The 12,314-nt window shown below is 36.4% G+C and overlaps 1 protein-coding gene across 3 annotated transcripts in view; it reads right to left on the reverse strand.

Moving 5' to 3' along the window:
• The window catches only part of LOC108762692 (Smg6 nonsense mediated mRNA decay factor), a 111,997-nt gene that overhangs the window by 35,167 nt on the left and 64,516 nt on the right, over positions 1-12,314 (reverse strand). For all 3 annotated transcript variants that reach the window (XM_018509806.1, XM_018509808.1, XM_018509805.1), the window contains 4 exons: positions 7,205-7,317; positions 2,956-3,059; positions 2,536-2,709; positions 1,731-1,934 (listed from right to left, as the gene is read on the reverse strand). In XM_018509806.1, coding sequence (XP_018365308.1) covers positions 1,731-1,934; positions 2,536-2,709; positions 2,956-3,059; positions 7,205-7,317 — 595 coding nt within the window. The remainder of the gene's footprint in view (positions 1-1,730; positions 1,935-2,535; positions 2,710-2,955; positions 3,060-7,204; positions 7,318-12,314) is intronic.

Below are 12,314 nucleotides of genomic sequence, written 5' to 3' on the forward strand. Positions count from 1 at the left end.
AGTTAAATATATTTAAATTTTTCAACTGTATTTTGTTATATACATTTTATCATTAAATTAATTTAAATACATAATATACTTGTATTCATATACTATAAAGTAAATACCCTTAAATGGATTAAGGGTATTCGTTTACATCATTTAGAGTATTTCTTCCAACATTTTTGGCAATCGGGCGTGGGATATTTTCAGCTCTAAAAATGATATTGCATTAAAAAAATTAAACAAAAAAAATAGAACAATTGCTCGTATACAGGATCTCTGGCCAGTCGACTCCTTCTCTTTATTCTTTCTTTTCCTTTGAAAAGAAAGCTATCGCGGTGAGAAGAGAGATAGGAAGAGAGAGTACGTGACCAACCACACATAGTACATACAAAATCCGGCTCCAAGCTCTGGAGTAAGATAATAAATATGCAAAAAGGAGGAGTTTCGATGCCGTAAATAAAAACGACGGACTTGCGTGCTGCGCGAGAGTCTGCGGTGAGAGAGGATCGTGCGATCCGAAATAAAAGGACGGTAGGGTGCAACAAAGGGTGGAGGAATGTAAAGAGAAAGAGGGGAAAGGAGGGAGAGAGGAGATAGAGAGAAGACAGAGGTGTATTCTTCATCTCCGTTTGCGAGAAGTCAAACGGGTGTTGTAATCTCTTGATTTAATTCTACTTAACCATGATGAATACGTTTGGTCGGTATATTCTGTCAATTGGCTGTTTCGAGGCAAGATGATAAGTCGAAGGAGGGTAAGACAGTGATATAGACCTACAGACGGCGGTTAGACCGGTATCGCGGCGGTTAGACAATCATTCGACAGCAATATTCACGGAGAACGTCTCCATCGGTGGAAGATTGTGCACGGCGCAAGCTAAATTTGGAAGCGGTGAGATTCCTCATCGATCTCAAGCTCGTTCGAGTGCCATTCATAGCGCGCAGTCTTCGAACGATTAAACTGCTATATTGAAATTCATTTGCATTCGTTCCAAATAATTCACAGGTTTATGGATGCAAATATTTAATCTTTCGTTTAACATATCGTCTTAAAAAATATCTTTAAAAAAGTTTTAGAGAATGCATAGATTACAAAGAAATTTTTAATAGGTAAACGGTGTTTTATTAAAATTTGAGATAAGTGAAAGAAAAACGTGAGTAAGACCACAAAAATATTTATACGATTTGAAGTCGACCAACCAACACTTTCATATATTACTAAAATTAGTTTATTAAAATTCATAGTTTGAAAAGTAAACTTATATCGTTTGTACAAAATAAATGGGACAATCGATAAAATTTACTTTACCATAAAATAAAAACTGTATTTATTATTTCGTGCAAACGTAGAAATAGTTTTAGAATGCGTTCCATTTCATGCATGATGCGCATAATGTATAATTTTATTCTTCTTTAATATTGAGTGAACAACAAAGATAAAATAAAACATCATACGTAAAATAAAACGCATTCCTGGATACGTGTTGTTCATGTAAGCATAAAATTTTGATAAGTGAGAATCAAATAACGAAACGATTATGGCAATATTGTTACCAACTTCTATCCCCATTCATTTATTGTTATTACGCAATAATGTCGCCGGTTAACGCAATGTTAATCGATCATTACAACGTAACAATGTTGCAAAAGTATAGCGCCTCATTGTGATGCCGTTTATTATGTCGATAAATCGATAGCTTATCCCCGATTGCGTACACGCATCAGGCTATAGGGTATTTCGCACTCACCTGTACTCGCTGTCGATGCCGATCTTGTTTCCGCTGCCGCCTCTCCAGTTCCTCCTTCCTCTCGATCAGCGACCTTATCTCAACAGCCGCCACGGGAGCCGTCGTATCGTCGGTCACGTTGCCACACGAGGGTAATCTTCTCAACGTAGAAATCGAATCTTCCTCTCCCTCGCTGTAACTTTCTACCATAAGTTCCGAGTCGCTCTAGAAATAAATTAATGGATAACGAACCATGGTAGTGATCGGATTTAACGAATTGAAAATTACATAGAGAAAAATCCCAATCTCGAATTTTGCTTTGGCATTTCTTATTTATTCTTTACATGATTTTAAAAACTTTTGATATTTGACGCAATAGCTACTTTTATTATTATATATACGAAAAAAAAAAAACCGATTTTACTGAAGTAGATAATCTAAAAAAGCTAGATACAAATCTAAAAAGTAATTTTGTTGGACTATCAAAATAATTATATAAGACGCTCAAATTGGTTGTTAGAATGCCCAAACTTTCGAAACATTGCTCGTCATGCTTGAGTTTGCTACATAATTATTTTGATGGTCCAACAAAATTATATTCCGATCTGTATCTGACTAAATTTTTAAATATTTCAGCAAATGTTCTTTCCAATTGTATACATATATATACGAGATCAGATAAAGATAATTTTAAGATAAATTATAGTTGTTCTTTTACTTTCAAAAAATTGAATCGAAAATTCAATAGAGGATCCAAGCGCGCTGACTACGTTTTCTTTAGTAGAAAGGGAGGAGAGACTAGATTTATACGACAGTTACCACGTACCTGTGTTGGCGGCGAACTCGGTGAACTCGTGCTCGAAGCCTCGACCACGGAAACATATTCGCTGACGCCGGTCTCGCTTTTCTGCAATTTCAGCACCGGTGTCTCCAAACCGCACAAGAACACTTGACCAAAGAAGAGAATCTTGCTTATCCTGAGGCACATCTGAGCCACTTCCTGAAAACGCGTCGCAAGTTTATCCAACCAAGTCGAGCGACCACGCGAATTCCCGGTACAAAACACTGGTATACTAAAAGTCCTTCCGGTACTTTGAAATACCTCGAGATACGAGATTTTGTTTTAAGCCTGTTTGAGGTTTGTTCAACAAACTTAAAACAACAATAAAATCAACAATAAAAGCACGTATCTCGTAGATATGTATATCAGTGCAATTACTGAAGACATAACATAAATGTAAATTACCATATCTTCCGTTTTCTCCACATAGCAAGGATCTTGAGGATTCAACATGAGGGGAGTGAATCCAGCCAACGTGATATCTTCCGGTAGTTTTACGAGTTCCAAGTCTGAAATAAAACGTAGAAATCCAGTACATCCTTTATATACGAGAATCGATATTCCTTGTATAAAGTTATGCGATCGTGCTAAATCAGATTCTCTTTCGGAAGCATACAGATTTATCTGAATTTATACGATCAACGCACAAAGATCTAAATCATGTTATGTATACCGTAAAAAAAATTCAGACGTTTATGTAGCGCGATTTAAAATGAAGTATAACCGATAAAGTGTGATCGCTTTCTGACGATTCGCCATCTTTCACGTCCAATATTAAGTTTTTACGTAGATAATAACATGATAATCATCAACAATGAAATTACAGTAAAATACGTAATAAAATCATATGTTATATATTTTTGCCAATAACACACAGAATTTTTTTTTCTATACTTTTCGTACACTGAGAAAAATGTTTGGTTGGATTAATTCGAATTCCTGTTAAAAATGAATGAATCAGAATTTTATGGTTAAATCTATTAGAATTCTAGTTAAGATAATTCTCTAATTAATATAATCTTCTGGTTCGTCCATTTTCAACCAGATATATTTTCAAAGAGTGTACATATAAAATTTACACCTACACTTTAAAATACCATACAAAAAACACGAGCACAAATAAACTAGTGAATAATTTGCTTCAGTGCAAATTTATTGCAACGTCGCGAATACTAATCGCATTATTTGTCACGTATCGAAACAAGTTACTCATTCATGTTCGTTTACACTCGTTTACTTCGTCTGGATTCCACTTTAAGTACAAATATCAAAAAATATTGTTTAAATTTTAACAATTAATAACAAATAAACTCAATTAAACGCTAATGACTCCAGGGTAAGCAACAGTAGCGTTAACGAAAGGCTGAGGTCGGATTATTGCTTTGACAAACTTATTAATTCTAGTCAGCCATGTGATCAGCCATACCCTCACCGATACGTGCGTAATGATATTCACTATGAGCAATGCGTATTGACGTCCGCACATACGTATCTACTCGGTTTAGAGGTAAGTGTACTGCGAGCAAGGACGCGTCGCGAAACTAGAACGCTTGTTTCCAGCCGACCGGACCCGTTGGAAGACCCAGTTCGAGACCGAACTCGCGATCATGTCCAGTGATTTATCGAAAATAGAAAAATTCACCATGTTCTGTTCGCGAGAAGCATACGCATTCGCGACTAACCATTATGGTTCTTATCGGTCTGCCAATGATCGACAACTGCTATTAGTGAACAAGCGACCGTAAATTTATCACAAAGTCGACCGAATAAAATGTAGTTTTAGTTATCGAAAAATATAAGAATCTAACCTTCAACAGTGTCACGATAAATAATATGACGAACAATGCCCTTTCATCTCTGAATACTTAAAAGCCATTATATATATAACATTATATTCTTCTAACTAAAATTAACCAAAAAATATGCTATTTTTTAGAGCGTTTACCTTAGAATGATAAATTATCATCAGTTCTACAACTTGAATAATTTAACGATGTCACTTTGCATTGTTAAATCTATAATATCAAATTTAAAAACCTAACTTTAATTGCCACTGCGTCTACTCGATGTATCATTACTTTATACTAAAACAATAATTAAATTTGACACTATTTAGTGTTACTATATAAGTAGTGTCAAATTTAGATCGGTATTCGTTCATAGTCAGTTCTTATATTCAAGATCATCTTAAGTTCAGCCTTGAGGTGTCGCGAACCAATCAATGGGCCGCATTAGGGTCTTAAGACATTACTTAAAACGGTCATGAAATAAAAACTGACTGTGAATACCGGCCTTAATCAATGTTTTAGAGTATTATTTCATTTATACGTTTTTGTCGTACGATAAATGTGTGCAAAAAAGAGAGGTCCTCGGATCTCTCTATCCTATAGCCAATCAACAAGCTTGAAAAATTCATCGTACGATAAAAACGCACAAATGAAATAGCGGCCTCAGTATAAAATAATGATATATTGAGGAGGAACAGTGACAACTTAAATTAGGTTAAATTTGACACCATAGATTTAACAGTGTGCCAAATGCACCGACAATGCGTGTTAAATTCGTGCGCATGTAACCGTGATAGCCGAAAAGTCTGCGAGAGACGCAAAGTCGGGTCATCTTCGTGGCGAGGTCTACACGTGAATGGGCTCCGGGGCAATGCAATTTGTGTATTCATAACATGCGCGCGGCATGCATATAGTGGCGATGTGGCTCGCACGCACGCTGAAAGACCATTGGCCACACGCTAGTAAATGCGGCTGCAAGAGAATGGCACTGCAGTGGTCATGTCGAACGTATTCACCGTTACGCAACCGTCGCGCCAGCTATCTACGGGTCAACAGACCGGGTACCGACTTCGCCGACTTCGAGGAACGCCATTTTTTCGATTAGGTCTGGTCCAGGTCAGCCCGCGAGAATCACTCGCATCGCAAACGAAGCGTTTCGATCGGTTGCCATTTCTCTCACTGTTCACACGCTCTTAATCAGCATGAACATCGAAAAATAAACGTCATCGAAATACAGCAATAAATAATGAATTTTATTAGTATTAATTATTAATACTTTTCTGATAAGATAAAATGTAGGTAAGGTAGATAAAGTAAAATTTAGAAGAAACCTGTTAAAAATAAAATATTATTTCTAAATTCGATAGTATAGATTGAGATCAAATTTAACATATCAAAAATATTCCATCTGAGGATAAATCAACTATCTGGGGATAGATCAACTAAATTGGAAAATAACAAATTTGTTAAAACTTTTTTAGCAGAATAATAGATTTGGTATCAAATAATGTTAACCCTTGAACATCACACTATTTTCGCCACCTGATTTCACCACACATGGATTACGGTAACTCTGGAGTCTTCTTTTGCTTTTATCTCGGGATCTAATGCATCAATTTTAACTTCTTTTTTTTTTAATCGATACAACAGGTAGTAAGGAAAAAGAATATATAGATAAGAATATCATAAAACTGCTGAAAACCAAGATATTTTGAAAAAAAGGAAGAAACAAATTTCAAAATTTAAAAAAAATCATTGCTTTTTAAATAAATTAGTTATTTTCCAAAAAAATAATACAAGGTTTTAATTTACAAAAATCGAAACATACTAAGTTGTATTTTAAGAAAAATACATTATTATGAATTATCCTAAAAAATATATTTATTCGACGAGGTTGAATTTGGGTGATTTCAAGTAATACGATAAAGTTAGTACAAAAGTCTTTATTATATGACATCTAAATATACAAATGAAACTATTCATTGATTTGCGTGGAATAGGCGAAACAAATTTTTGCGATATGTTCCCTACACATTGGCTGTTGGCACTGCAAGCATATGTAATAAGTTTTCCTATCTAAAGCCCCTGGACAGAATGAACATCTTCTTTGTTGTTCTATTTTGTTTACAGCTAATATATCGCGCACTTGATTTTCTGGAATATCTGTGTGTTTCATGAATTCTTCGATTTGAATTCGCATTTGAATTTGATCTTGTTCGTATATTTATTTACAATTTGATTTCGAAATAAAAAAACGTAATAACCACACAGGATTAGCGTAACCCACACAGTGAGTTCATGGCGTTCTATCTCTACTGATTCGTGCACGCTGAGGTTGCCAGGCGGGAGATTTGTAATAGGGATGTGAAAGTCCCCCCCCCTGTTCCCACTCCACACTTCTGATCGTTCATAAACGCCACGCGTTTTTTCAAACGGACTGGGTTACCGTAACCCACGGTGGTGTTTAAGGGTTAAAGCATTTGTACGATTTTAACTAGGTATATTGTTCAAATTATTTGAGCTCCAATTTTACGAATTTTAGTATATTCTATCAAACTGATTGTTCCAACAATATATAAATCAAATAACATTGCTATTTTAAAATCAATACTTTTGGTATTTTGATAGTTTGGATATATTTTGAATTCTACTTTAAAAAATTACCAAAATGTAAAAAATATTAAATTAATTTAATAAATTAAATTAATAATACCGACTTGTATCAATTTTCACAAGTATAAGTAACCTTAACATTTTTTAATTCTTCCTAATATGTTTCTCTTTAGATAAAACAACATGAAAACCATCAATATATACGGAAATTTTTTTTCTCATAAAAGACGACGGTTGGAAAAACATTCCCTTACCTTCCTCGCGATCCTCCGTATCCTTGCCTTGAATCAGAGTCGTCCTGGTGTAATTTAATTTCTCTAGAAGATTCACCATCGTCGCTAGTCTGCTCCACGCATCTCCTGGTGGTCTGTAATAAACGAAAGGAGATTGAATTAAATCTTTTCTAAGTTTCGTAATAATATTCATTAGAAAATAGCTAAAGTCGAAACAAATTACAGATCCACATCACGGTAAATCTATCGTGATTAGGAAAAACTCAAATGAATTTAATCGTTCTTTTAATACATAATTCAAAAGAACGAGGAAGGAATTCGATAATCAAGGTTTAATGTAAAATTCTTTCTGTACGATTAAACTGCTCGCTTCAAAGATTAAATTGTCGAACAGTAATTTACGACTTGTGTTGCATTAAGATGAGCCATAATGATCTTTAATTCTTCAAATTATATTTTTTACTGGACTTTCTAACATTGCTTGACGCCACTTTGGCGCCGCGAGGCCGACAAACTTTATATATCTCGAGATAATATTCAGGACTAATTTTCTACGGATTTCAGATTCCTTATTATTGTTTTTGTACGAGTGACAGCATAAATGCCCGAAAATTCGTGCCGGCTGTGCAAACAACACTTACTTAAACATTCGCTTATAAAAAAAAATAATCAGGTAAATTGCTACTTGATTTTCTTCAGCATCAACTGCCTGGCGTACACTTGACATGAGGTAAATATTTTCGGTTCTGGATCATTCGTCACGCAACGAATTCTTGCCACAAGGGTACAATTACCGCATTCGACGTGACCGAGACTTCCAATGAAATTCCATTTGCCAAAAATACAGTTTCAATGCGCTGCACGAATAATACATCGAGATATTTCAGAGATTCGCGGCTTCCGCGTGGTCACGACGAAACGCACGTGGAATTTTCGCACGCCTTCGCGTGGGACGTGGCGCACAATTTCGTATTTACGGTGAGATACATAAATCCAAGACACGATTAAAAGAATGGGCGGTAGATAAAATTTATATCTAACCATTTATGGCACGAAGGAGAAAAGGTGATGTGAAAAGGAGATGCCGGTCCTTACGCAAATATGATATATTTCCGTGCGACTATTCATTATCAATGTCGAGAATTACATATTAGAAATTATTGTGGCAGGGGGGACCTGCGTAATGCGCGCGGTGGATGATAATAATAATAGATCACGGATTTATACATTTAATGTACTTCGTATGACCAGCGGCGGCTCGTTTCACTGACATTATTAATGATCTACTCGCGGCAGGGCATACGTTTCCATTTGAAACTTCCGTATTACTGTAAAACCAAAGTCGCTCGTTCAATTAATTCTTTCGTCGCACATAGCGGCTCTCGGATCATGCAAATTCTCATTGTATAAAACAAGAGCATTTAAAAGAGTTGTAATACCGGAAATACGCAACGGTTACATTCTGTGTATTAATGTTTCTTTAATGTTTCTTTAACGAAATAGAACAACATTACTTACTGCTTGTCTCGTGTTATAGAAAAACGGATTTAACTATAAATTTTTAGCAAACTCCGCTCACATATGCAATTTTAATCCGAGAATAGTTATTTGATTTTTTTACGTAAACGAGAAAACCTGGAATGTGTTTTTATATACTCCAATTAGAATCATTGTTATTAATCCTCCATTGGCAATGTTGGATTTTAAAGACAGTCGGTTTTATTATAAATTTCGGCAAACAGATTTAAATCTTAAAAAAAAAATAAAGTGCAACTTATAGTAAAACCGCATCGTTAAAGCTTTCGCAAGTAAGTATTTTTTCCAGATTTTTAGACAATCCGAAACAATATAAAAATATGCGCTAAAGTTCGAAAATCCAGGTTACGAAAGGTAAAAATTTCACATTGCTAGTAAAGAGTTAACATGTTACACGACTGTTTTATTAATATTTAAAAATAATATGAATTTAATCACAATTTTCTGAAAAATAAAAATAGACTAAAACTTAAACGAAATAAATATGTTAAATATATTATTATATTATTATAATAATGTTATTAAAAAATAAAGATTTTAATTAACATAACGCGTTTTTATTGTGGATCTTTAATAAAATTATATATTTAAAAATTCATAAAAAACCAGCATATATATATATATATATATATGTATAAATGAAAAAAAATACATTAATACAATATTTTACAACAATTCACATCTTCTCGCAGGTGGGATATAAAAACACCCTAGATGACTTTCTTGGGTTAATGATATATGCACGACTTCAATGACGATGCACTGATGAAGATCACGTGAGAATCGCGAGAGGATTTCAGCGATCGCTTAATTTCGCGACAAAAGGGCAAAAGTGCATGCGGTTTCCGGCGCGATTAATCGACCGGCGTCGTTAAAGGTCATCGATTAATCGTATCTGCCATCGCGAAATCCACGTCCGCGTCGAATCGTTGCACGCCGCTCTAAGTGCAACGACGATCAAGATCGAGAGAGGATCGACGATCGCGCGTCCCGTGCTGCGCGGCGTCCTTGCCAAGGAAACGCTTGACTCACGTAATTGTTAATCGCTAACGAGCAACAATGATTAACCTATCCCAGCCAGATAGTAGCTGTTGGTTACGCAAAAAAAAAAATCCGCGTCTCGAGACCGACGTTGCGAGAGAGAGAGAAAGAGAGACATAGAGCAAGAGAGAGGGGGAGGGAGAGAGCCTTGAGGCTCGTTTAATGGACAGTAGATTGCATCAGTCGGACAAGCGTGACTCTTGTGCTCTTATCCCCCTCTCTCTCTCTCTCTCTCTCTCTCTCTCTCTCTGTCTCTTTTACTAGCTCTTATTCTTCTTTTATTTTATCTCATTAGCGAAACTCGCGCCGAGAAGCGACGACGCGCCGTGCGTCGATAAGATGAACGGCGCACTGCTCTCTCTTTCTTCCTCTTCTCTCGTTTTCTCTACGAGCGCGCACGAAGCGAGCACTAAAAAGTATTCGCTCACGTTTGATCAATTCGCATATGATCAATTCGAGACGCGCCGACCCGGCCCCTTGATGAAATGCTGGCCCACGGGGTTCTCAAGCATAGCAGGGCGTCGCGTCGGGACTTCCCCGTGCTCTCAGGTCCCTTATTTAGCGGCGTGACTCAGCACAGGGCACGCCAGAATTCGGGTACAACAGGTTCGCGCTTGCGAAAAAGTAAAGCTCAAATAAAAATCTATTATTCTCATAAGATCAGTAGATAAAAAATTATCAGATAAAATTGAAGTATATTAGATCGTAAGGCTATATAAGACTTGCAATACTAGATCGTAAAATACTGATAATAATATTCAAGAGTGTCGTAATTCCAAATCCATGATAATAATTTTTGTCTTATGCCCAATTTTTTCACTTCCAGATAAGTTGCGGATAACCTTATCCAGGAGATATCTCCATTCACTCCGTTGTATTCTGGGAGATATCTCTTGGATAAAGTTATCTAGAGGTGAAGAAATTGTTTTAAACTACTTTTCTATACTAATAAATTTTCTATATTTTTATTTCAGTTAGGAAAAGTACTATATGTTTATACGCTAACGTGCTAATTATTTAAGAAAAATTTTTAAATGCATATCTTTTTTCTTTCATTAATATTTTTAATATCGCGCGCATTCCAAGTAAAGCAAAAATTTATTTCCATCTTCATAAGAAATAGATGCAGCTGTTTAAAATTACCTTGTTCAATTAGGTCATCACTGATAATAATTTATAGAACTCCTATACTATCGATATTTTAAATATAAATTAAATGACACTTTGATATCTTGCGCCAGTGACCTCCGTGACAACACATTGATCGGTCGTTTTGCCTCTTTTTCGAAAATTTGTCAATCAAATTGCGGCAGCAGTGTAAGAATTACAAATTAGAAACGGAGCGGGACATTACAATCACGAACACGTGTCGCGCCACGGGAACGTCGTCCGACCGCCGCGGGTGTCGCGATGTCTTTACCCGCGAGTTTCTCACACCGCGTGCGATTCGCCGAGGCATCACCGAGCGAGGAAATTAATAGTCCGATACAACAGCCATAATTCAAAACACCTCAAGTGTCAACCTGAATTAATAGTCGCTACGTGCAGCTGCGACGAAGCCGTAGCCGAATGCAGTGCGCGAGTTGGCGAAAGCCACCCTACAAATCTCCTTCTCTGTCTCTCTTTCCTTGGCGCTTCGAAGGCTTAATCCGTTCGACAAAAGCGCGATGTAGACCAGCATATCTCGCGCGTCCACGGGGTTGCGCGAAACCCGCGCCCTCCTCGTTGAAATTAGAACCGATGCGCGGTAATAATTAAAGCGGGACAGTAACTTATGCATTCGCTACAAGTGCGAAAGAAGCGTGGTAGAATAGTACCGCGGGAACCTGGTGCACGGTGCGCGACTCGCGAGAGATCGAGCCTCGATACGATGCAGCGGTTGACCGTGACCTACGCCATACTCACTTCCATCACTTCTCCCCATTCGATTCGTGAGATATCGGCTCTCGCTAGAACATGCTCGTGTCTATTGAGACACAACTTCATGCTGATGCTCATTTTTAGCATCAAAATAGGCCACGTCAATTGATCAATTGATGAATATCAAGCGTCAATTTTAATCATGTGACCTATTTTGACGCTAAAAACGAGCGTCAAGCGTCAATAGGTGCTTGTAGACTAATATTATACTTGTCCATTTTTGTCATACGACAAATTTTTCAAGTCTGTTGATTGGCTATAAGATAGAGATCCAATAACCTATCCGTCTTGCAACCAATTAACACGCTTGAAAAATTTGTCATATAACAAAAATAGATAATATTAGCCTTAAAGCTGACACAGCTGGTCAAATAAAATGTACGTAAAAATTTAATGCTCTCTTGTCAATTTGTCGCTTCGTCTTCGAATTCACGCGTTATTCCGTTCTGTTAAAAACAGTAGCGACAGCCTAAATTCAAAGATAGATGTACAGGAAAAAAGTCGGAAGATTTTTTCAAGCTAAAGTGCTTAAGGCGTTTTCAAATGAGATTGATTATATAATTTATCTCGAATAGTCAAACATGATTAGATTCCGACAGTAGCATTTCGCACGCTAATGATCTTTCTCGTTCTC

This window comes from Trachymyrmex cornetzi, unplaced genomic scaffold (genome assembly GCF_001594075.2).
Source record: "Trachymyrmex cornetzi isolate Tcor2-1 unplaced genomic scaffold, Tcor1.1 scaffold316, whole genome shotgun sequence".
Taxonomy (NCBI): Eukaryota; Metazoa; Arthropoda; class Insecta; order Hymenoptera; family Formicidae; genus Trachymyrmex; species Trachymyrmex cornetzi.